At 37.2% G+C, this 22,993-nt stretch overlaps 1 protein-coding gene across 1 annotated transcript in view; it reads left to right on the forward strand.

Moving 5' to 3' along the window:
- Positions 1-22,993, forward strand: part of LOC102261090 (MAM and LDL-receptor class A domain-containing protein 1) — a gene marked incomplete at its 3' end in the record, with an annotated part of 431,828 nt that overhangs the window by 393,256 nt on the left and 15,579 nt on the right. The window contains exon 30 of the mRNA XM_014543905.1: positions 376-559. Coding sequence (XP_014399391.1) covers positions 376-559 — 184 coding nt within the window. The remainder of the gene's footprint in view (positions 1-375; positions 560-22,993) is intronic.

The raw sequence follows: 22,993 nt of genomic DNA on the forward strand, positions 1-22,993 counted from the left end.
GGGGGGGTCCCTTGGCCTGGCCACTGATTGGAGCTATCTTGCCCAGTCCTGATTGAGGCCGGCTGGCCAGGGGGAGGAACCATGGGAGGTTGGCCGGCCATAGGAGGTTGGCTGTGGGAGTGCACTGAGCACCAGGGGGCAGCTTCTGCATTGAGCATCTGCCCCCTGGTTGTCAGTGCACATCATAGCAACCAGTCGACTGTTCGTTCGGTCATTCAGTCACTTAGGCTTTTATATATATAGATATATAGATAGCTAATCAGAGTTTCAATGTTTTTAAATCGAGTTTTCACTGATGAAATGATTGGAGGGTATTTTTTTTTATTTTTCTCTTGTGTTTAATTATTTCTCTAATGTAAAATATTTTACTTTCAGACAGAGAAAGGACTATCAAAAGTATGGCAAGAAAGTAAGCAGACTTCTGGTGATCAGTGGCAAAAGGCTGTCATCCTGCTAGGAAAATTAAGAAATTTTGAAGTTATGTTCCAAGGTATCAGAACAAGGGATCTAGGAGGAGGAGCTGCAATTGATGACATTGAATTTAAAAACTGCACGACTGGTAAGTTTCTGAAAAGCATTTCCATTTGGAAACACACTTATAATCTAGCCTTTTTGTCTTTGTTTCATATTTATAAAGTGTTCTGCTGCTATATATTCTGTACATAAATAAAAATAAATTTATAATTTGATTTCATAATTATTGAACCTATACTTACATGTTAAGCAATAGTATTTTTTTACTTATCAATTGCTCAAGTAATGTCTTCATTCCATACATCCCCTTTCTAACATGCAGAAGTGTTCTCCTTTGAATTACTTATTTTCAACATAATTTAAAGTGTAGGCCTAATATTTATATACATTTATCTGCTTTAAATAATTTAAGATGAATCTTCTTGACTAGAAAGCTAGTAGTTGGTGAACATATGAGAAATAAGTTCAATAGGTATAATTCAAGCAGAACTTGAGTTGAAGTCTATGCTTAGGGGATTTAAGAAGCCACTCTAGCCAGTGAACAACAGCTTGCAAAACTTTGCTATTTATCATGTTTCTAAATGTGAAGTCTAACTATACTTAGATTTTTCTTACAAAAATACCTAGAAAATGTAAAAAGTAATTATAAATACATTTGTATATTTTCACCATTGGCATAGTTCTTTCTGAGGAACCATTCCATCTTCTTTCCAAAGTAGTGCTGTGTGATATATACTGCTAATGAGAGATATGCCTTCTGTGATTTTCTACATCAAGTCACTTAGAGGTAAGCCCCAGGGACTGAGAGCTAAACTTGAATGCTATTTAATTATATTGTTGCTCTCATATTAAAATATGACTTCACTGAAGCAGTTAAAAAACATGACTTTAGTTTTTGGTGATGTAGCATCTGCTCTTTTCATGACCAGGGCTGCTTCAAAGAATTCTGCTTAGAAGTCAGTTCTGCAGTTTGATTTCCCCCATTATGTTTCTTGGAACACGTTACAGAAAGTCAGAATCCATGCCCAGATGATCTGGAGCACAGAGCTCCGGGTATCTGTGTCACACAGGAGGCAGGGTCTGGCTTAGGGGAGTTTGGGAGAGGCTGCCGGACGACAGAAAGGAGGGTTCTGAACTATAATCATGCAAAGGTATCTTAGAGGTCACAATGTGCTGCTTCAGCTTTTTTCTACTAACTTTCCTAGAAACATGGTAAATTTCTATTATAGTTGTTAATCACTCAACCTATATTTGCTTCTAGCAACTTAAACATTTTTTTCAAAGCGTTTTTGAATATTTTAGAAAAAAAGAAGAAGCTTTATTAAACAATAAAGATTCCGTTCTTCTCAAGGGAAGCAGAATGATTCATAAATGGTTTGATTCAGGACAGAAGAAAATGGAAAATTATTCCAGCTTTGCCAGGTTTCATTTAGAAGTTTACACTGTTTCCTCCCCTATTTATCTTGAAGTCCTGTGAAAATTTACATGATTATAGTTAATTTTGTTCAGTTCAATAATGCTTAGTTTACTGAGTAATTCTTTAATATATTTAGTGATAAACTATTATAGTTCTTTCTGTGTCATAAATGATAAAGACAAATTGTGGTCACTTGTAGGTGAAGTAATCAATTGTAAATTAAATATATTTTAGGAAAAATTAATTGTTTTTAATAGACCAGCTTGATACAAATAATGAGGATTTTCAAATTATATATGAATCAAGATAGAAAGCAAAAAAAAAAAGCATTATGAAAAAGTTTGAAAAACTAAGCATGGAACTGAAAAGCAATGATCCATTAGTTTGTTTGTTTTAAATAATTAATCATCACACATATGATTATTTATTTTTAAAATTTAATATTATTTTTTCATCACCATTGATCCTAGGTCCACTCCATATGCCAATAAACTGTCAGTGCTGTGAAGTATGGCTAAGGAGAAACAGTTTAGAATATGTTACCCTAAGTTATGTTTTACTATTGCAATTTAGAAGAGAATGATAGTTGACAAAACACCCCAAAATCAGAGAAGCACTACAGAATGGTGATTAAGAACAAGGAGTCTTGAGTCAAACTCTCTGGGTGTGGAATCTGGCTCTTCCACTCTCTATCTTGGGTGTGTTATTTTGTGTGTGGTTTTTTTTTCACTTTGCCATAGTTTTGTTATCAATAAAATGCGGATAGTAGTAATGATACTTCCATCATAGATTGCTGTGAATATGAAATCTGATAATATAAATGAATCACTTAGAATAGTCTTGGCACATAGTAAAATTTATATCCCTTACTGAGGTCTAGTGCACGGGTGGGGTCTGGCCAGCCTGCCCCTATCGGGGCCAGTCGAACTGGGCGGGCAGAGGGGAGGCAATGCAGGAGGTTGGCTGGCTGGCCCCAACCCCAATCAGGGTGGGGGGGCAGGATCAAGGATGGAGCCAGCCGGGGGGAGGGGCCACAGGCAGTTGGTGGTCTGGCTCCAGCCCTGATTGGGGTGGGGGAGCTGATCAGGGGTGGGGCCATCTTGAGGGAGGGGCCAGGGGCGGTTGGCCAGCTGGCCCTGCCCCCTGGTCATACTCCCGGTTGAACTCCTGGTTGAGGGGACAATTTACATATTAGCCTTTTATTGTATAGGATTGCTGTAATAATCATCATTATTATTTACTTTGCCATGTTTTCAAATAGTGCTCTATTCCCTGTATTAGCAAATCAACTTAAATCATATGCACATAATTTGTCATGAAAATCTCTCATGTAATTGTTGCTGTTTCCCATTTGAAATGAAAGTTAAAATGACGATGTTCATTTCTCTGTCACATCCTGCGAATCACAAAAGACTGCATATTACATGATAACATTTATATGGAATGTACAGACTAGCAGATGTGTAGAGATAGAAAGTAAATTAGTGGTTACTTAGGGCTGAAAAAATATGGATTTGGGGAATGACTGTTATTGAGTATGGGTTTCTTTATGGGGTGAGAAAAATGTTCTATTTTTTTTTTATGGTGATTGATACACAACTTCATAAATATACTAAAACCATTACATTTTAAATTTCATATGGATTAGCTTAGTGGAATGTAAATTGTAAATTATAAATCAATAAAGCTGTTAAAAATAAATAAAGAAATGAGGGAGAATTCTGGAGAGATGGAAGTGGTGGTGTCAGAATAGCTTTTGGATTTTTAAAAGTCCTCATATCAAAACAGTCAGAGTACCTAGTAAGCAAAGTCAATAAGCATTGAAACCTACAAAACCTACAAGCTAATGGAGACAAACTGGCAATAGCCTCAAGACCTATGTGGTATTTATGTCTACAAAAGAGAAGACAGGAGAATCACAATAGAGCTGACAGGCAGAGATTCACTAGAAAATCAGTCAGACAGTCTGAAAATGGCAGCTAAAATTGGGAGGGATTTTACCCACTTTGAGAATGAGTGGGCCCAAGTGGTCTATGGGAGTTGGTGGGACTGGAGCAGTCCAGCTGCTGTGCACTCGCAAAAATGGATCCACCAAGATTCCTCTCCAATACAGCAGCCCGTGTTCAAAACCAATACAAAAAAATGAAAAACCAAATCAAGCACCACTGGGAGTGGATTCAAAATTGAGTAGACCAGGGACAGATGAAGGAAAGAGAAGACCACATCAAAGTGGTGGAGGAGAAATGAGCCAGGAAATCTCAAATGCAAGTCTTCATATTTGTATAGATTTATTTAAGTTCTATAGACTTTGATACTCATCACCTAACATTGCTCATACCATTGTAGAGCCTCAGTTTCCTTGTTTCCAAAATGACAGAATCATAATAGATGATCTCTGAGATTTTCATAGAATTGACAACTCTAGAATCCAGCATATTTTTCATACTGAAAATATATCATTTTACACAATGAGAATTCAATGTATTTTTTAGTTTTTAAATAAATTTATTGGGGTGACATCCTATATAATAAAACCCTAATATGCAAATCAACCAAATGCAGAAAGACAAGCGGAATAACTGATTGCTATGATGCACACTGACCACCAGGGGGCAGACACTCAACTCAGGAGCTGCCCCCAGTTGAGCGTCTGCCCCCTGAGAGGGAGGCGACCTGTGGTGGTGATTGGGGGATGGAGCCAGCCAGCAGGCAGCGCCAAGCCATCAGCCAAGGCGGGTGCCAGCAGGGACCCCCAACCATCACCCCACAGATGGCCCTGATCGCCGGCCAGGCCTAGGGCCCCTACCCTATATATTGGGAACAGTCTCTTAGATTTAAAAATTAAAACCTGGCAAGACTACTCTAATACTGAAAAAACAGGATGATGCAGCGATGACTTGCATGGACTCTGGCTTGCACATTTTGTGGTCAGCCCTGATTCTGACACTTATAACTGTGTGACAAAGCCAATTACTTAACTTCTCTCTGCTTCAGTTTTTCCACCCATAAGATGGGGAGAATAGTATGACTACCTCAGAAGGATCATGTTATGTACTACTTTTTGCAATCAGGGCAAAAAAATGTAGCTGCCCATACAACAGCAAAATGCCTTTCACCTGTATGAAAAGTATGGTCACTGGTGCATGCAGCGTCCCAGATTGTGAGAGGGATGTCCAACTGCTGTTTAGGCCCAACATCTCCCCAGGGGTTCCAGATTGTGAGAGGGCGCAGGCCAGGCTGAAGGACCCCACCCCACCCCCTGTGCATGAATTTTGTGCACCATGCCTCTAGTTGGTTAATAAAGTTATATAGGTTTCGAGTGCACAATTCTATGATACATGATCTGTATATTCACGATGTGTTTACCACCCAAAGCCAAATCTTATTGTCACTCTTAATTTGGCCCCCATTAACCTTTACAACCCTCCCTTCCCTCCGATAACCATCATATTGTTGTCTGTGTCTATGAATTTTTGCTTGTTTACTTTTCTTGTTTGCTCATTTGTTGCTTTCAATTTTAAATTCCATATATGAGTGAAAGTGTATACATGCTTCTTGACTTTTTCTGCCTGACTTATTCCATAAGAGCAAAGTTTAAAATTGATTAAGAATAAAAGTGGAAGAAGGAAAAGGATATATATAAAATATATATTTGGTAGTTATCTACTTTACCTGCAAATAAAAAAGCTGTTTGAGCTTCATATTTATTTTTTACTTTCCATTAAAAAACTTACAACTGGATTTAAAATATAATATTTAGTACATGGCTAAAATAAGGTAGATATATTCTTTTTATTTCTTTGCATTCTGGTGCTATCTTCAATTTACTATCAAATTTATTGTACTTTCTTCAAAAAGAAAAATGAAACCAAGGAATAGACATATTCTTTTGTCTGCCCACAGAAACATTAAAAAGCATATCTCCTTTTTGGACAAGTTAACAAGGAACCAAGTAACTTATTTATAAAAAAATAAGTGAAATATTATGAAGTTGGTATATTTTCTAAAATTCAAACCGATTTTAAAATAGCTTGCACCAAAATCGCAAATGCAACTATCATTCTATAGAGCAGAGAAATAGGAGGATAATTTATATGAATAAATATCTCTCTCTAATAAATATTCCATCATTGTAATTATAAATGTGATAATCTAAATTTAAATGGTTAATCAATTTTCAATCAGAACATTATTTATTAAGTATAGTAATTCACCTGATTCTTATTGCGTTTACTATTAATACTAAGTAGCATTTCTGTCGCTTCTGCCACAAGACCACTGTGCAAGTCCTAGCTTACCCATTTGCTGTCCGCTCTGTGGTTTTGGGCACAACCTTCCTTTGTCTCATTTTCTCAGCTAGGAAATTGAACTGACACTGTTTCCATCTCATAGAGTTCTTACAAGGATTAAATAATTTACATAAGGTGCTTGAAGAATGCATGAGATATAGCAAGCACTGAAAATCTGTTGGCTAAAACTAAAAATGAGCAACAACAGCAAACGACTTGACATTGTTTTAGGCACAATACTTTTTATATCAGTGTTGAAGATCAGGTTCTGTTCTATTGAGAGGTTATTGATCGCATAGGCTGAGAGAAGCTCTGTACAGTGCACTATGCACAACTCCTCAGAGCAGTAGGGAAATGCATGTCGCGCACAGTGTTTGCTTTATTTATTATCTATTTCACATTTTAAGACCCTTTCTTGACTCCTCCTTCCCCATCTGCTCCCCCCGCCCCCAACTACCCACTCCCTCCACCCACCTTATATTTCCAGGACTGGTCTGTGAACTGTCTCCAAGACACTGGTAAACCTGGTGACTCATGTGGGAGCCAATAATGATATAAGATGTTGCCTTTTCCATGAAAAACCTAGGAGATCCAATTGAATGATGACCAGTTTTCAGTTCAGTGAAAAAGAAGTAATTTAGGGAGTAGAAAATGCTTCCAGAAGTCAATAAAATCTTCTAAGTAAACAATAGCTACTCAGTCTCTCTCTAAATTCATACAGATCAAAACACATCATGCTCCCCAAATAATCCTAAATGTGAAAGGAAGGAAATAACTTGGGAATAAAATAAGAGAAGCCAGTGCCATAATTTTAGATGTCTAGTACATTGTCTTCACACATAGCCTGAAAAGACATCTTTTTTATTATAACTACTTTCACACCTTTCATCTTTTCCCCTTAAAACTGTATGTATGACTCCTGAGTGTCCTTTAAACAGTAATTCATCTGGAGTGAAAAACAGTGGCTTGATGATAATGATTTCAGGGCAGCCTCACTCTGGATTTGAATTGAACTTCGGAGATCACAAAACAGTGATTGCTGTATATAAAGCTCACGAATGCATAAATCTATAAACAGAACCCTGTAGAGTTTGATTTCAAAACTTACCTTCTTCACTTAGTTTGATGAAAAGCTGTAGTTCTGCTCAACATATGTGTTCCAAATGTTGCATTTAGATCTTTCACAATTTTCTTTAAAAAATAATTGTCAGAAAAAGGGGGGAAGGGAGAATGGTAGGTAGCACTATATAATGTCAGATTCACATATGATGGAAGAATAAGATGGATAGATAGATGGATAAAGGGACAGATAGATGGGAAAATGAATTAGTAGAAACCATTTATTCAAATCTTGTTGTATGTGTGAAAATTCAGAACAGATCAAGTTTCTGCCTTCATTGGGTTACGTTCTGGTGACAGATGCAGACAATAATAGGCAATATTGTGTCACATAGTGATAGGCATTATGAACGAACTAGGGTGAAAGTGATGGAGAATGATTAACCTGCTTAGAGTGGTCAGAAACTGCCCTTTTGAAGATTACAGTTAAGCAAAGGCTTCGATGAAATACAAGGCAACCATGCAAACACCTTGGGGAAGAGCACCCCCGGTCTCAGAACTGGTGAGGCAGGTTGACTGGGAGGGGAGCGCCTTGATGAGTCAGAAGGAAACAAGGGGAGGGAGGAAATGAGGCCACATCGTGCAGAGCTTCGTCATCAGAAATGGGTTAATTTCAAAATAGATAAGGAACTCATACAACTTAACAAAAGGAAGACAACCAATCCAATTAAAAAATGGACAAAGGACCTAAATTGACACTTCTCCAAAGTGGACATACAGAAGGCCAAGAGACATATAAAAAAAATGCTCAAAGTCACTGATCATCACAGAGGTGCAAATTAAAACGACAATGAGGTATCACCTCACTCCTGTCAGAATGGCTACCATCAATAAATCAACAAATGACAAGTGCTGGCGAGGATGTGGAGAAAAGGGAACCCTAGTTCACTGCTGGTGGGAATGCAGACTGGTGCAGTCACTATGGAAAATAGTATGGAGTTTCCTCAAAAAATTAAATATAGAACTGCCATTTGATCCAGTGATCTGACTTCTAGGAATGTATACTAAGAATCCTAAAATACCAATCAGAAAAAATACATACACCCCTATGTTCATAGCAGTGCAATTTATAATAGGTAAAATCTAGAAACAGCCAAAGTGCCCATCAGTAGATGAGTGAATAAAAAAGCTGTGGTACAGCCTGTCCAATGTGGCTCAGTGGTTGAGCATTGGCCCATGAACTAGAAGGCCATGTGTGATTCCCAGTCAGGACACATGCCTGGGTTTCAGGCTTGATCCCCAGCAGGGGGCATGCAGGAGGCAACCAAACGATGTTTCTCTCTCTCTATCCCTTTCCCTTCCTCTGTCTAAAATCAATAAAAATATTTTTTTAAAAGCTGTAGTACATTTACGCCATGGAATACTATGCAGCTGTAAAAAGAAGGATCTCTCACCCTTTGAAACAGCATGGAGGGACCTGGAGAGTATTATGCTAATAAAAATAAGCCAGTCAGAGAAAGACAAGTATCACATGTTCTCACTTATATGTGGAATCTAATGAACAAAATAAACTGATGAACAAAATAGATCCAGAGATATAGAAGCATGGAACAGACTTGAATCTCAGAGGGAAGGTGGGTGTGGGTGGGTGGGGAGAGATTAACTGGAGAATTTATATGTGTATATGCATAGTCCATGAATACAGACAATAGTGTGGTAAAGGCCTTGGAGGGGTGGGTGAGGAGTGGAGAGAGTTAAGCAAGCAGACTCTGGAGTCATTCTTCCTAGGTTTAAAGCCTGACTCTGCCACTTATTTGTTGTGTGACCTTGAATAGACACCTATCATCTGGGTGCCTATTTTATTAGAACAATAACAAAAAGAAACGACCTTATATGGTAGCTGTGAGGACTTAGCAAGTTAATATATGCCTGAGCTTTGAACAGTAACTTCATGGTACTTACTCAATAAATGTTAGATATGATTATCATCATCATCACAGCACTATTTAATTTAATCCTTAGTACAACTCTGGAAAATTGAGATACAAAAAGGTTACACTGGATAACAGCACCCAGGTTGATTTCCTTACTGATGTTCATTGGCACTGAAACTTTTAGCCATATTTAGTCATAATAGCATAGAACACTGCTGAAATCATGAATCGTGTTGGGGTAAAAGCAGTCACACAGTACCTGCCATATTTACTTTGTCAATAATTCAAATGCTCTTCAAAGAAAACAGACATATTGCTAACAGTGGAGTGTTTTAGTAACACTAATTGAAATATTTTGAAACATTGTAAATCTTGTTTTTTAAAAAATTAATGTTCAAACAATCCTCATTTTTACAGATTTATTTTATTTTGGAATTCAGAAAATTTTTCAGTAAGAGAAGGGGAAAAAAGAAACTAAGCCTTATATACAAATATTGTAGAACTTGAGCCCAATCCAGGTCATAGTAGTTTCTTTATCAGATTATAAATGACTATTTTTATTCTAGGTTTTCTTCTGCAATGCACCTTCCATACCTGAAGCTAAAGTCTTCTGCCAAGAATTGTCAAAATTTGTTAAATGTAATCTTTATTTAGAGCCAATTCATATATTTAAATTAAATGTGATACTATAAAATAAACTTTATTTATTGGCTGGGTGTATGCCAAATGGTTTCTCAAGTGAAAAAATAGTCTTATTTGACATAACTACCTTACATTTTTGCAAATGCCTTTTATTGCTTAACAAAAGATATTGTGTTTAAAAATACCCCCGTTCTGGGTGATAGATTTATTGATTTATTTGAGGTGACATTGGATAATAAGATCATATAAGATATCTCTCTCTCTCTCTCTCTCTCTCTCTCTCTCTCTCTCTTTCTTCCCCTCCTTTCCTCCCTCCCTTCCTCCATCCTTTTCTCCCTCCCTACCACCCTACCACTCTCTTTAAAAATCCATGGAAAAACTATCCTTGAGTGAGGATTAAAAAAATAATAATGATAGTAAAAATAAAATAAATGTTTTTGAAATTTGGAAGTTATTTTATTGTCATATAATCCAGTTGATCCTAACTAACACACGATGTAATTTCCTATATTACATAGAGGAACATTATTTACAATTAGGGCTATTATAGACTCATACTGCAAATATATAGAGAGAGCTGTATTTGACATTGAGTTATCCAACATTGTAGCACAGGAAGCAAATACATTTGTTGACTTTAAGGGCATTTTATGAGGATTGCGGTTGCTTAATTAATGACCCCCCAAAATCACAACAAAGATATCAATCCTTTGCAGGTGTTTTTAAACTAATGCAGTAAGAGAGAAGTATGCTTACCTTTCAGATTCTAATATGCTAAATAAATTAAGAAAAAGCTTCTCGCATCCCTGGCTCCAGCCTTGTGGGAAAAGAAGTCAGGGAAATAAAGTTGGCACTAAACAAAATTCAGAACCAAAAGATGGAGAGAATTCTTGTGGCATCAACCTCTGCTTCCAGTAATTGCCAGCTATTGCCCTCACTTTGCTTTATTGATTGAATTGATTTGAGACAGGCCTCAGGCAAGAAGCCTCATTGCAGTTGTCAACCAATAACATTCTACATTAAGACTTAGAGCCAAGTTATTTGCTTACTTTTAATCAGAGATTAGATTCTTAATCCTTGTCCCATGCTCATATTTTAAACAATAGGACTATGTAATTGAATTTCTTATTATATCTTTAACCAGCTTTTTAAAATTAAAAAGCCAAAGCTATGAATCTATGTAATTACATTAACATTGTATTTAAGTCTACCATTTATAACACACCTAGAAAATATCAGATATTACTTTATCTTTCAATAAAATTGATAAAATTTGCATTTCTTTTTTTTTTTAATTAAATCTTTATTGTTCAGGTTACATTTGTTCCTCTTTTTTCCCCCCCCCATAACTCCCCTCCTCCCAGTTCCCGCCCCACCCTCCGCCCTCACTCCCCACCCACTGTCCTCATCCATAGGTGCACGATTTTTGTCCAGTTTCTTCCCGCATCTCCCATTCCCCTTTCCCCCCCAAGAATAGTCAGTCCATTCCCTTTCTATGTCCCTGATTCATTATAATCACCAGTTCATTCTGTAAATCAGATTATTTATTCACTTGATTCTTAGATTCACTTGTTGATAGATGCATGTTTGTTGTTCACAATTTGTATCTTTACCTTTTTCTTCTTCCTCCTCTTAAAGGATACCTTTCAGCATTTCATATAATACTGGTTTAGTGGTGATGAACTCCTTTAGCTTTTCCTTATCTGTGAAGCTCTTTATCTGACCTTCAATTCTGAATGATAGCTTTGCTGGATAAAGTAATCTTGGTTGTAGGTTCTTGGTATTCAGCACTTTGAATATTTCTTGCCATTCCCTTCTGGCCTGCAAAGTTTCTGTTGAGAAATCAGCTGACAGTCGTATGGGTATTCCCTTGTAGGTAATTGAGTCTCTTTCTCTTGCTGCTTTTAAGATTCTCTCTTTGTCTTTTGCTCTTGGCATTTTAATTATGATGTGTCTTGGTGTGGTCCTCTTTGGATTCCTTTTGTTTGGGGTTCTCTGCGCTTCTTGGACCTGTAAGTCCATTTCTTTCACCAGGTGGGGGAAGTTTTCTGCCATTATTTCTTCAAATAGGTTTTCAATATCTTGCTGTCTCTCATCTTCTGGCACCCCTATTATTCTGATGTTGGTACGCTTGAAGCTGTCCCAGAGGCTCCTTACACTATCTTCGTATTTTCGGATTCTTTTTTCATTTTGCTTTTCCGGTTGGGTGTTTTTTGCTTCTTCGCATTTCAAATCTTTGACTTGATTCTTGCGCTCCTCTGGTCTGCTATTGGGTGTCTGTATAATATTCTTTATTTCAGTCCGTGTATGCTTAATTTCTAGTTGGTTCTTTATCATAGCATCGAGGGTCTCATTAGTTTTCGTGACTCTCTCCTCAAGTTTATTGACAGCTTCTAGCACATTTTTGCAAGCCCTCAAAATTGCGATTTTTAGCTCTATATCCTCCATTTCTGTCATGTTTTTTTGTCTCCGCATTTTTTATGCTTTCTTGGTGCACCCCCTAGTGGTCTTTGTGCGCAGTCTTGTTCTAGTTGAGCCTTGATTGTTGTAGTTAATACTAGAGGGATTTGACCACCAGGCCGACTGGCTGTGTGAATCAGCTGTGTCTGCCGCGGAAAACTTCTGTCCTCTGGGGAGGTGCTAATCTAGCCTTTGCCTGAGGCGATCTGGCAAATGGCTCTGCGCAGGGCTTGGGCGGGGCGGGCTCAACAGGGCGGGCGGAGGGAGCGGTTATAGCCCCTCTCAGTCCCGTTCCCAGAGGCTCTGCTTCTCAGAACCCCCGGAACCGCTGCAAACCTCGGAGGGAAAGCTGCCTTCCAACTGATGCCAGACACTCCCGCTTCTCCCGTTTGGGTCCGAGTCCCCAGCGATTCGCCCGTATCTGGAGCTCAGAGTCTGAGACTCCCCCCTGACCGAAAACGACAACCGCGCTCTCAGCCACCAGCCCGCTTTGCGCGCGCACCTCCGCACCTGAGTATTTTCCACACTGCGCCTCCTCTGAGCCTCGGTGTGCTGTTATTTTTCCTTCTAGTTGAAGAGTCTCTCCTCAGCCAGCCTTCCTGTGGTTCTGGGTGATGTCTGTTCCGTCTTTTAGTTGTATTTTTGAAGTGGTTGTTTGCGGCAGCAGTCTGCGGTGTTTACCTATGCCGCCATCTTGGTCTCTGATAAAATTTGCATTTCTGTCAAAATGCTCTACATTTAAAGTTTTAATTATATAATAATACACTGCATATTACAATAGTATATGTAATTATAATCAAATTAATATTATACAATGATCTAATTCTATTCATAATATTAAATAAAAATAATCACTTCATAATACATTTTAGAAAGCCTAAATAACCCTTGGAATATCCCTAATGAAGGCTACTGTAATTCTGAATGTTAACATTGTCTTCAGTTTATATGATTTCTAATTATAACTTGTCTCAATTACACTGAACATTTTCACACATAATATCTGGGTCAGTAAGATCATTGTATTGAGAATTTGTGACAATATTGCATTTCAATTTTTACTGAACTATATTTTACTATTTTTCTCAATTCAAAGTTAATATTAATATTTATAAATAAGAAATGGAAACTTTACATTTCTGACATATCTTTTTTATTATTATACAGTTGAAAGATATGCTTATCAGCCCTGAAACAAATATTAAGACATATAAGCTCAGGTGTACTTAAAATTAGTAGATGTGGAACTCGAGAAATTTATATCCTGTTGGATCAAACATAAAGAAATATGTTTCAATAAAATATACATGCATAAATACTAAGCCAGGGCCAGAAACCAATTTTCCTGTCCATTGAATATAATGGAACATGCACACACACTCATACACAAAGAGGTATATATGAGTTTCTGAAAAGCAGTTTTTTGAATAATCCACAAGAAAAGGGCTGATGGGAAAATAGGGTTTGGGCAAGCCACAATGAGCAGAGGTAACTAAATTATAGAGTACTAATATAAATAATAGCAACCATAATATAAATACTGACACAGCTGAAAACATTATATGATTCTAATACATAAAGAAACTTTTCAGTAAAATAGTACTTTACCTAGAAAGGGAAGGGGTAGGGTAGAAGGCAAGGAATCTTAATGAAAGGGAGCTATTAAAAAAAAAAACAAAAAAAAAACTAAGAGCTGTTGAATTATGGGGACCAAGGAAAAGTGACCAAAGTTTGGAAAAACCATTGGACAAATAGTACTTCTGTCAGGGAGCCTGTGGAGAAGCAGCCACGACCACTGGTGAGACACCCTCTGCAGCCCTGTGTTCTCCCCTGGCTGTCTGTGCTCAGCTGCTTTCCTGTTTTCATCTGTCGTGCCTTGGTGACACCAGACATTATTGTGGTGGGAAAATCATGTAGGAATAAACACAGCTTCTGTGTTGTATTGACCTAATTCCTTCATCGATCAGTTGCGTACAAACTTCATGTTTTATGAAAACATGCATTGGATACGTGATAAGACAATGGAAGGAAACTAATATATATTGGGCACCTAGTGGGTGCCAAGATCAAACTAGACCCAGCACATACATTATCCCTTTTAGGGAGGGAATGATATTTAATAGAGCATGGGCTCTTAAAGGATATGAGCAAAATAGGAGCACATAAATTGTCTGGAAGTTTACCTCAGAGGAGTTGGGAAATACAGTTTTAAATGGATGATTAAAAGGTCATGAAGGAGCTCAGAAAAAAAAACCCCAAAACCCCACAACAATAAAACAACAAACAAACAAAAAACTCATTATAGTTTGGATTTATGTCAAGTAGTTTACTTTTGGTTTTTTAATTTTTATACATTTTAATACTAATTTATAGGAAACCTCTAGGTTAACCAGGTCTAGTTTAATTGACAATGGCATCAGACATAAAGGGAGTTTAATTATGGAGATGAGGTGTTGGATCCAAATTCCTCTGCCAGGGACTTGACCTGTTTGGATGCTGAGAATTGGAAAAAGACACCACAGCCGTAGGAAGGTGGGCCATGCTTTATTGCAAACAAAGCAGCCATTGCAAACACAGCAGCCCCAAGGCAGCCACCAGCTGATCAGTACCACATTCTTATACTAACTCAGACACCTGGAGGCTTCTTGCCAAATAGTGACAACAGTTTTACCTAAGATAAAGGTGCACCTGCGCAGTGCATACAATAAAACTGCTGTGTCATTGCCTTTGCACATGTGTATGGTACATGGGCCTTTAACATCTGCATACTCTGCAGGGTCCTCAGATGAGGAATCTCAGGAAACCCAGGAACAGAAGACAGCCCAGCTTCAGGAAGATTCTAAAACCAGGAACTGAAAAAGAGGGAACTTGATCTTTCTGTGCTTCTTATCTTTTTTAATTGCTCCTCCCTACACATCTACATTTCTGTCCCTTCTCTCCTGGAACCAGCTTTCTCTACTTCAGCACATATGGGCAGAAACATGACTGCACCACAGGATTCAAGAGTCTTTAAGCCCTGCTGGCGTGGCTCAGTGATTGAACGTAGACCTATGAACCAGGAGGTCACAGTTCAATTCTGGTCAGGGCCCTTGTCAAGCCCCACCAGGCGGGGTCACAGCCTCAGTTCCCCTGGTCCAGTGCCGGGTGGGGGGGCGTAGCCTGAGGTCCCCGTCAAGCCCCACTGGGCAGGGGGCACAGCCTGAGGTCCCCTGTCAAGCCCCACGGGGGGGGGGGGGTTGGGGGAAGCGCAGCCTCAGATCCCTGCTGATTGCTTGTTAAGGCTCATTATGGGAATTCAGCCTCTGCTGTAGGCACAGCCATCTTGTATTATGGAAACACACTGCCTCCACTGTGGGCGCCACCATCTTTGTGACAGGGTGATGGTCAATTTGCATATTCCCTCTTTATTATATAGGATTAGACAAATTTTATTGCATGGTCAAATCAAAAGGAAATGTAGGAAATGTGTTTATTCAAAATTAAGGTAGAGGGCCCTGGCTGGTTTGCTCAGTGCTTAGAGTGTCAACCCACAGACTGAAGGGTCACAGGTTCAGGTTCAATTCTGGGTCAAGGGCACATACCTCATTAATCTCTCTCTCTCTCTCTCCCTCTCCCTCTCCCTCTCCCTCTCCCTCTCCCTCTTCTCTCTCTTCTCCCTCCCTTTACTCAATGGGAAAAATAACCTCAGGTGAGGATTAAAAAGCAAACAAAACAAATAAACTAAGGTAAAAGAAGGGAATGGGTATTTGTTTAGAGAACAAATAGCCTACTACAAGCTCTCACTAAACAATTTCTCAGCCTAAGAGTATACAGAATTATCACTTTAATATTTATCATCAATTAAGAATGAGTATAAATATGTAAATTTCCAGTGGCAACTCTTCACTCAGTGTTCTTTACTCTGTTTCTCCACATGCTCGCTATTACGGTTGCTTATTGCTTATTTTAACCAGCATGCTTGTTATTGGTCATTCACATTTCTCCTTTTCAGACTAGCCCATTTATTTCCTTCCAGAAATTTCTGAACAGCTATTTTTTTTCTCATATTGATTTGGACATGCTCTTTCTTTGCTAATTATATAAATGCTATTTTATAAGATACGTTGTAAATATGACTTTCTTGCTTTTCATTTTCTTTTTATATTTTTAAAACTGAACTTTTATATTGATTAGAGAGAGAAAGAGAGGAAGAGAGAGAGGGAGAGAGAGAGAGAGAGAGAGAGAGACATTGATTAGTTGTTCCACTTACTTATGCATTCATTGGTTGACTCTTATATGTGCCCTAACCGGGATGGAACCCACAGCCTTGACATACCAGGATGACACCACCAGGGCTCTTTTTATATTTTTATAGAATACATTTTATGTAATTTATTTAATTAATATAATCGAAATTTTACTCTATAGGTTTGTCTTTATCACTAGGCTTAAGAAACACTCTGAGATAAAATGTTCTTCATACTTTTTTCTATCTTTACATTTTAGTGCTAATATTTAAATGTCCTTGAGCCATACATATTTATTCACCAGATTTTGTCTAACTAATAATGCTTTATACTTTTGGTTGATCCTTCTTCCCAAGTCCTCTACCAAAACTACTCACCACAAGTTTGTGATTTTGTGATTTTTGTTCTTTATATGTTGGCACATTTTACTATTTTAATTATTTTCTATTTTATTTTGTTTTCAATTGCACTGAGGGAACACCCTGGATTCATTTTAGTTGTTTATCTTTAATAGTTAAATAGGATTCTCTTAATTGTCCCACTCTGATGGAAACTAAATGTGAAATTCATTGATTACCCTGATTATCAAGGACTCATAGGGATTCATTTGGCAAGGGGATGCTTTCATTTTCTTTATTGCTTTAAATATAAACTTAGTCCAAAGTATTAAGAGGCTCTTTTTATCTGTACTAAAGCTAAATGTGTTGGTTGAGCTAATAAAAGGAAATTAAAATATTAAGAAATTAATAATTTTATTATTCACTAACTTTTTACATGTTAATATATTTCTAAACCATCTTTAATGTTAGTTGTTTTATGCCTACATATAATTTTATGAGTTTAGTGATTGATTGAAAGTTTTCTCAATAGTTATTAACTGTTGTAAGCACACTGAAATGAAGCTGAGTGGAATGCAGCCATCTCTGGGCTTTGGATGCAATTGCCCAATAAGCTGTGGCATGTTAGCCAGAAACCATGAGAACATAGGTCTTTGTAAGGCTAAGGAAGCCTTCGATGCGAGGTAAACCAGCGATGGGTAGCCTCAGTGTTTAAATGACCTGAAAAAATTCGGTTTTCTAGTTGCCTGAGATCCAAGAAAGCCCATTTCCAGAAATCAATCCACTCCCTGCCTGATTTTATACCCTTTTCTCTCATTGGTTCTGACACTAATGTTACCCACCGCCCATTATGACAAATGTATTTCTTTGAAGAGGCAAAAATTGTTTTTCTTCATTCTGGCCCTCCTTCAGTCTCCCCATCGCTCACTTTTTTTTTCTCTCTCTCTCTGTTTTGTTTTGTTTTGTTTTCTCTTGTTAAAAAAAAAAATGTTCACTTTCTATCGTGGAATGAATCAGTGATTGCAGTTCTCAATCCTGGCAGCACATTAACATCTCTGGGGGAGATTAATATAATATCTCTGCCCAAACCCCATTCCAGACCATTTAAATCATTATCTCTGGGTATGGGGTAAAGGCAACCAAATTTTTTAAAGCTTCAGGTAATTCTAATTTTCCCTTTATTATTTGAGCCCTCATTATACATATAAAATTGTATTTTAAATGTATATTGCTGGCATAATATTAAAGTGATCCCCAAGTTACTCTATACAAATTGTGATAAAGATGTAAAAATTTAAAACATGAGTAATTTTAATAAGTTCATGCATGTGTAGCATATATAAGAATTCCCTTTTAAGACTTTATGTATAGACCACATTTTGTTTATTCATTCATCTGCCAATGGACACTTGGGTGACTTCCACCTTTTGGTTATTGTAAATAATACTGCTATGAATATTGGTGTACAAATATCTGTTGAGTCCATGTTATCAATTCTTTTTGGTATATGTGCCAAATTAGAATTTCTGGATCATATGATAATTTTATTTTTAAGTTCTTTAGGGCATTCCAACTTCTCATATCCTCACCAAAGCTTTTCTGTGTTTTATTGTTGTTGTTGTGTTTGTTTGGTTTTTGGTTTTTATTATTATTCTTGTTTTATAATAGCATCCTAATAGGGGTGAGGTGGCATCTCATTTGGTTTTGATTTGCATTTTCCCAATTTACATTAGTGATGATACGCATCTTTTCGTGTGCTTATGAGCCATTTGTATATCTTCTCTGGAGAAATATATTTTGAAGTCTTTTGCACATTTTTTAATTGGGTTGTTTGTGTGTTTTTTGCTGTTGAGTTTTAAGCCAATCGTTTTAAAATGAGTATTGAGATGAATATGAGCAATGAAGCCACCCTTTGTTTTGTCATTGAGCAGCTACATCAGGAAATATAAATATATATGTAAATATAAATATGTAAATATTTATAAATATACCTCATTTCTATTGTAAGTTCAGATATACTTGTGTAAAACTGTCCAAACTCAGCAATCTCTTCTTTGCTTGCTATAATCTCAGTAATAACATAATTTTCTTTGCTCTAAGGCAGTGGTCGGCAAACTGCGGCTCGCGAGCCACATGCGGCTCTTTGGCCCCTTGAGTGTGGCTCTTCCACACAATACCACGTGCGGGCGCCCACGTACAGTGCAATTGAAACTTTGTGGCCCATGCACAGAAGTCTGTATTTTGTGGAAGAGCCACACTCAAGGGGCAAAAGAGCCGCATGTGGCTTGCGAGCCGCAGTTTGCCGACCACTGCTCTAAAGCATAGCTTTTTTTTGTTAATCTACCATAATTTTTGATACAATCTGTTTAGCAACAGTTTCTGCCATCATAGTCATTCATCAATAGCAGTGATGTAATATAGGGAATCAGTTTTCTGAGGTGTTGCAATGAACATTTAACATGTAGCTACTAATAGTACATCAGCTACTGTCATTTTTCTAATGATGTGTATCCCTCCCTATCTTTCACTATGAGCAATGCTAATTTGTATCAAAACTCCAAAGACAACTTTGATGAGAGTTTTAAAATATCAAATTTATTTACATTTGCACTTATATCTTTAGTTTTCTTAATTTAAAAAATAGGTTTGTTTTTAGTGATTAATGTGTTGGTAGTAAATAACATTGTGTGATAAATGGTTTCATGTTGTTTTTTACTTCAGTCTCATAAAGCTCTCTATCTAGATAAATCATTCTTTGAAAATAGTCAAGTATTAAAGATGTGAGACTTAAATGAGGTACTGCCACAACTTGCCCATGCGTATTTTTGAATGTTGAATAAACGGAAAGATGCGCAGCTCTACCTTCTGGAAAGTAGGGAGTATGGTTGTGAAAAGGAATGTACAAAGGAGAACCAGGCTGATCATAGATGCTTCTCAGGCACATCAATCTGGAAGCTTCATATTTAAAAATGGTGAGCTAGAAATTGATTTCCTTAAAACCAAATGCCTTTATCCTCCTTGCAGGATCTTTACATTCTCTTCAATGTACCCTTAACTCAGCCTGAAGATTGCTGGTATATGATTAGTTCATTCTTCTTTTTCCAACATGCATGCCAAGTCTGCCAAAAATCAAATTTCTAAACACATGAGATTCAGTTCTAGGTCTCCCATTATGTTTCTATGGTGTATTAGTCTATGTCTTTGCCATCCCACACCATTTTATTTATTATAATTTATCAAGATGTTTAGATAACTTTTATTATCTAAGTTGTATAGTCTCTTGATTTTGATCTTCTTTCTCAGGAGTGTCTTGGTTCTTGTTAGCCTTTTTAAATATATATATTTTATTGATTTTTTACAGAGAGGAAGGGAGAGGGACAGAGAGTTAGAAACATCGATGAGAGAGAAACATCGATCAGCTGCCTCTTGCACACCCCCCACTGGGGATGCGCCCACAACCAAGGTACATGCACCTGACCGGAATAGAACCTGGGACCCTTGAGTCCGCAGGCTGATGCTCTATCCACTGAGCCAAACCGGTCAGGGCTCTTGTTAGCCCTTTGTTATTGGCTGTAAATTTGAGATTTCAGGTGATGTATGTTTCATGTCCACCACTTCTGATAGGCAGGCTTGTTTCTCATTTACTTTAATGCAGCAGGTACAAATCTATAGATTTCAGTTTTGTGTGGGAGCCTCCAATAAATTCCATGCCCTGGGTGGGGTCTAAGCCAATGAAGTTGTCTGAAGATTTAAACAGATATTTCTTGTTGGCTGAATTAATTTTTATTTCTGGCTTTGCATAGTCTTAAGTTTAAAACATATTTCAATATTTTATTACACATTGCAGATGCTTCCTCTCAAATGAGGTGACTTAATTCTCATCCTGCCAAAAATGGAAGTAATACATGTTTCTTTTATCCATAATATTTAAAAATGGAAAGTACATAATTAACTAGAGGTGTTTTATAATGTTTTATAATATGTATTTTGGAAAATTATACCATCATTTTTTAAATGTTTAGCCACTTAAAATGTATATGTTCTCCCAAGATGTCAGCCCTGCTTTATTCTTTAGGACATAGTGTGTGATTAGGAGAGGTTATCTTTAAAATAATTTGTAAAACGTATTAAGCAACTTAAATATTATGTTGAGTTTGACAGTGAATCCGAGTTTCCAGATGTTTCCAATCTAGAAATATGCCAAGACCTCCACTTTTAAATCTTTTAACTATTTTCAAATTTCCTTAAATGTATAAAGCACACACTTTAGTTACATTCTTTCATAACCATTCTGATTGGAAACCAGCATCTTAGAGGTTATATGGTGATAGGCATTGGAATCATTACCTTATTTGAATTTTAACTTCACTATTTCTCAGCTGTGTGATCTGGGACAAGTTACATAACCACTCTATACCTCTTCTATACTAATTGAACTATTGTAAAAATCTTTCGATTTAATCCTTGCAAAGTGATTAAACAAGTGTCAAGCCCATCATAAGTCAATAATTAATATTACCAATTAATGCTGACATTTTCTAACTATATTTACAAGTAAACTATAATATAAAGTAGTTTTCATATTTTCTCAAAGCAGTATTTTTTGGTAGAAAGAATGCTGGCCTGGGATAAATGCAGGAAGAACTAGGACTTTCAACTTCTATAAATCAAGGAGTTTATCAACTTTATATATTTTATCTTAGCTAAGTCTTATAAGAACCCATTTTATAAGTAAAGAAACTAAGACTCTGAGAGGGCAAGTAGTCAAGATTCAAGGAAAAATATGGAAAAACTATCATTAACAGTGATACTGGACACTAACGGGGTCTGAGGCCACCTGTGACTACTTGACCCAAATTAAGCACAGACAGGATTGAATCATATATGAGCATTTATTCAAATAATGCCAGCAGTGTGGGGAGAGCAGTAGGTCATCCTGAAAATTCTGCTCTGCCCCCTTGCCAGCTGGCTGATTATGTAAGGGTGAGGAGAAAGCTATGTGCAGCTGTGAGTGTAGCAGGGAAAAGGAGAGGGGAGGGTCTGCAGTCTGATCTCCAGGAGCTCAAAGTCCAGTAACAAGGTGGCTGACCTTCTATGATATTGCAAACAGCTCAGCCCATTCCTGGGACCAGAGAATGATCAGCCTTCCTGAGGCAAACTCCCAAGGGGTAAGGATCCAGCCATAGTAACCAAATCAAAGCATGTCACATCCTTGGTCTGTTTTTTAAATGTATTTTCTTTTCTGAGTAATAGACCCATCCAGGCTCCGAGGTGTCTCATCTTTTACAACCCTGTTTCATCCTCCAGTTCCCCAGGGTCTGTAAGAAAACCTCTTATCTATAGTTATAAGGTGAATAATCATTAAACAACTGAGGTTCTATTCTTATTACTATGTGCCCTACCCCTATCAATAGAACGTGTACTAAGTGTCAAGTATGTACTGGTAACTTAGCATACATGATCTCACTTAATGTTTACACAACTCTGTTATTTACATGAGAACTTTACTGTCTCCACTTGTCAGATCAGGAATTTGAGCCTAAAAAAAAGATTAATTAATTTAACCAAAACACACAAAATGTTACAGATTTTACTCAAGAAGATTTTAAGATTTTGTAAAAAAAATATTTTAAATTTTCTTTGTTGAAGCTAAGCTATTTGCTAACAGATATAAAGTACATCTAAATATTTATCCTTAGTCCCAGTTTCAATAATAACCTCCAGTCCACAGTAAACCTATTAAATTCTGAAGATTTGAATGAATATTAATTTTTTATACATCTCACAAAATAGAGAGTTCATTGGAAAGGGTCAAAGATAATATTCTATTGTGGTTAGATTGTGTTTATTTTATGCAGGAAAACATAACTTGGTCATTGTTTGACCCTGAAATTTGCACGTAAGTTGAAAATTATGTAACAGTGTCCGGTCATGACCTTACTACATAAATAGTAGACAAGTTGGATTAATTAAAAAGTCTGAATCAGATTGTTCAGCAGATCAAAATCTCTTCTTCTTCATTAATGCCCATTAATAGGATCACCATCAGAGAGGTTCCAGAACCTTATATTTTTAGGAAGGCTATACATTTCCTTGAACATGGGTGGGATTGTTCTCCTTTATTACACACTAGAGGCCCGGTGCACAAAAATTA

The sequence above is a fragment of the Myotis brandtii genome, unplaced genomic scaffold (genome assembly GCF_000412655.1).
Source record: "Myotis brandtii unplaced genomic scaffold, ASM41265v1 scaffold341, whole genome shotgun sequence".
Taxonomy (NCBI): Eukaryota; Metazoa; Chordata; class Mammalia; order Chiroptera; family Vespertilionidae; genus Myotis; species Myotis brandtii.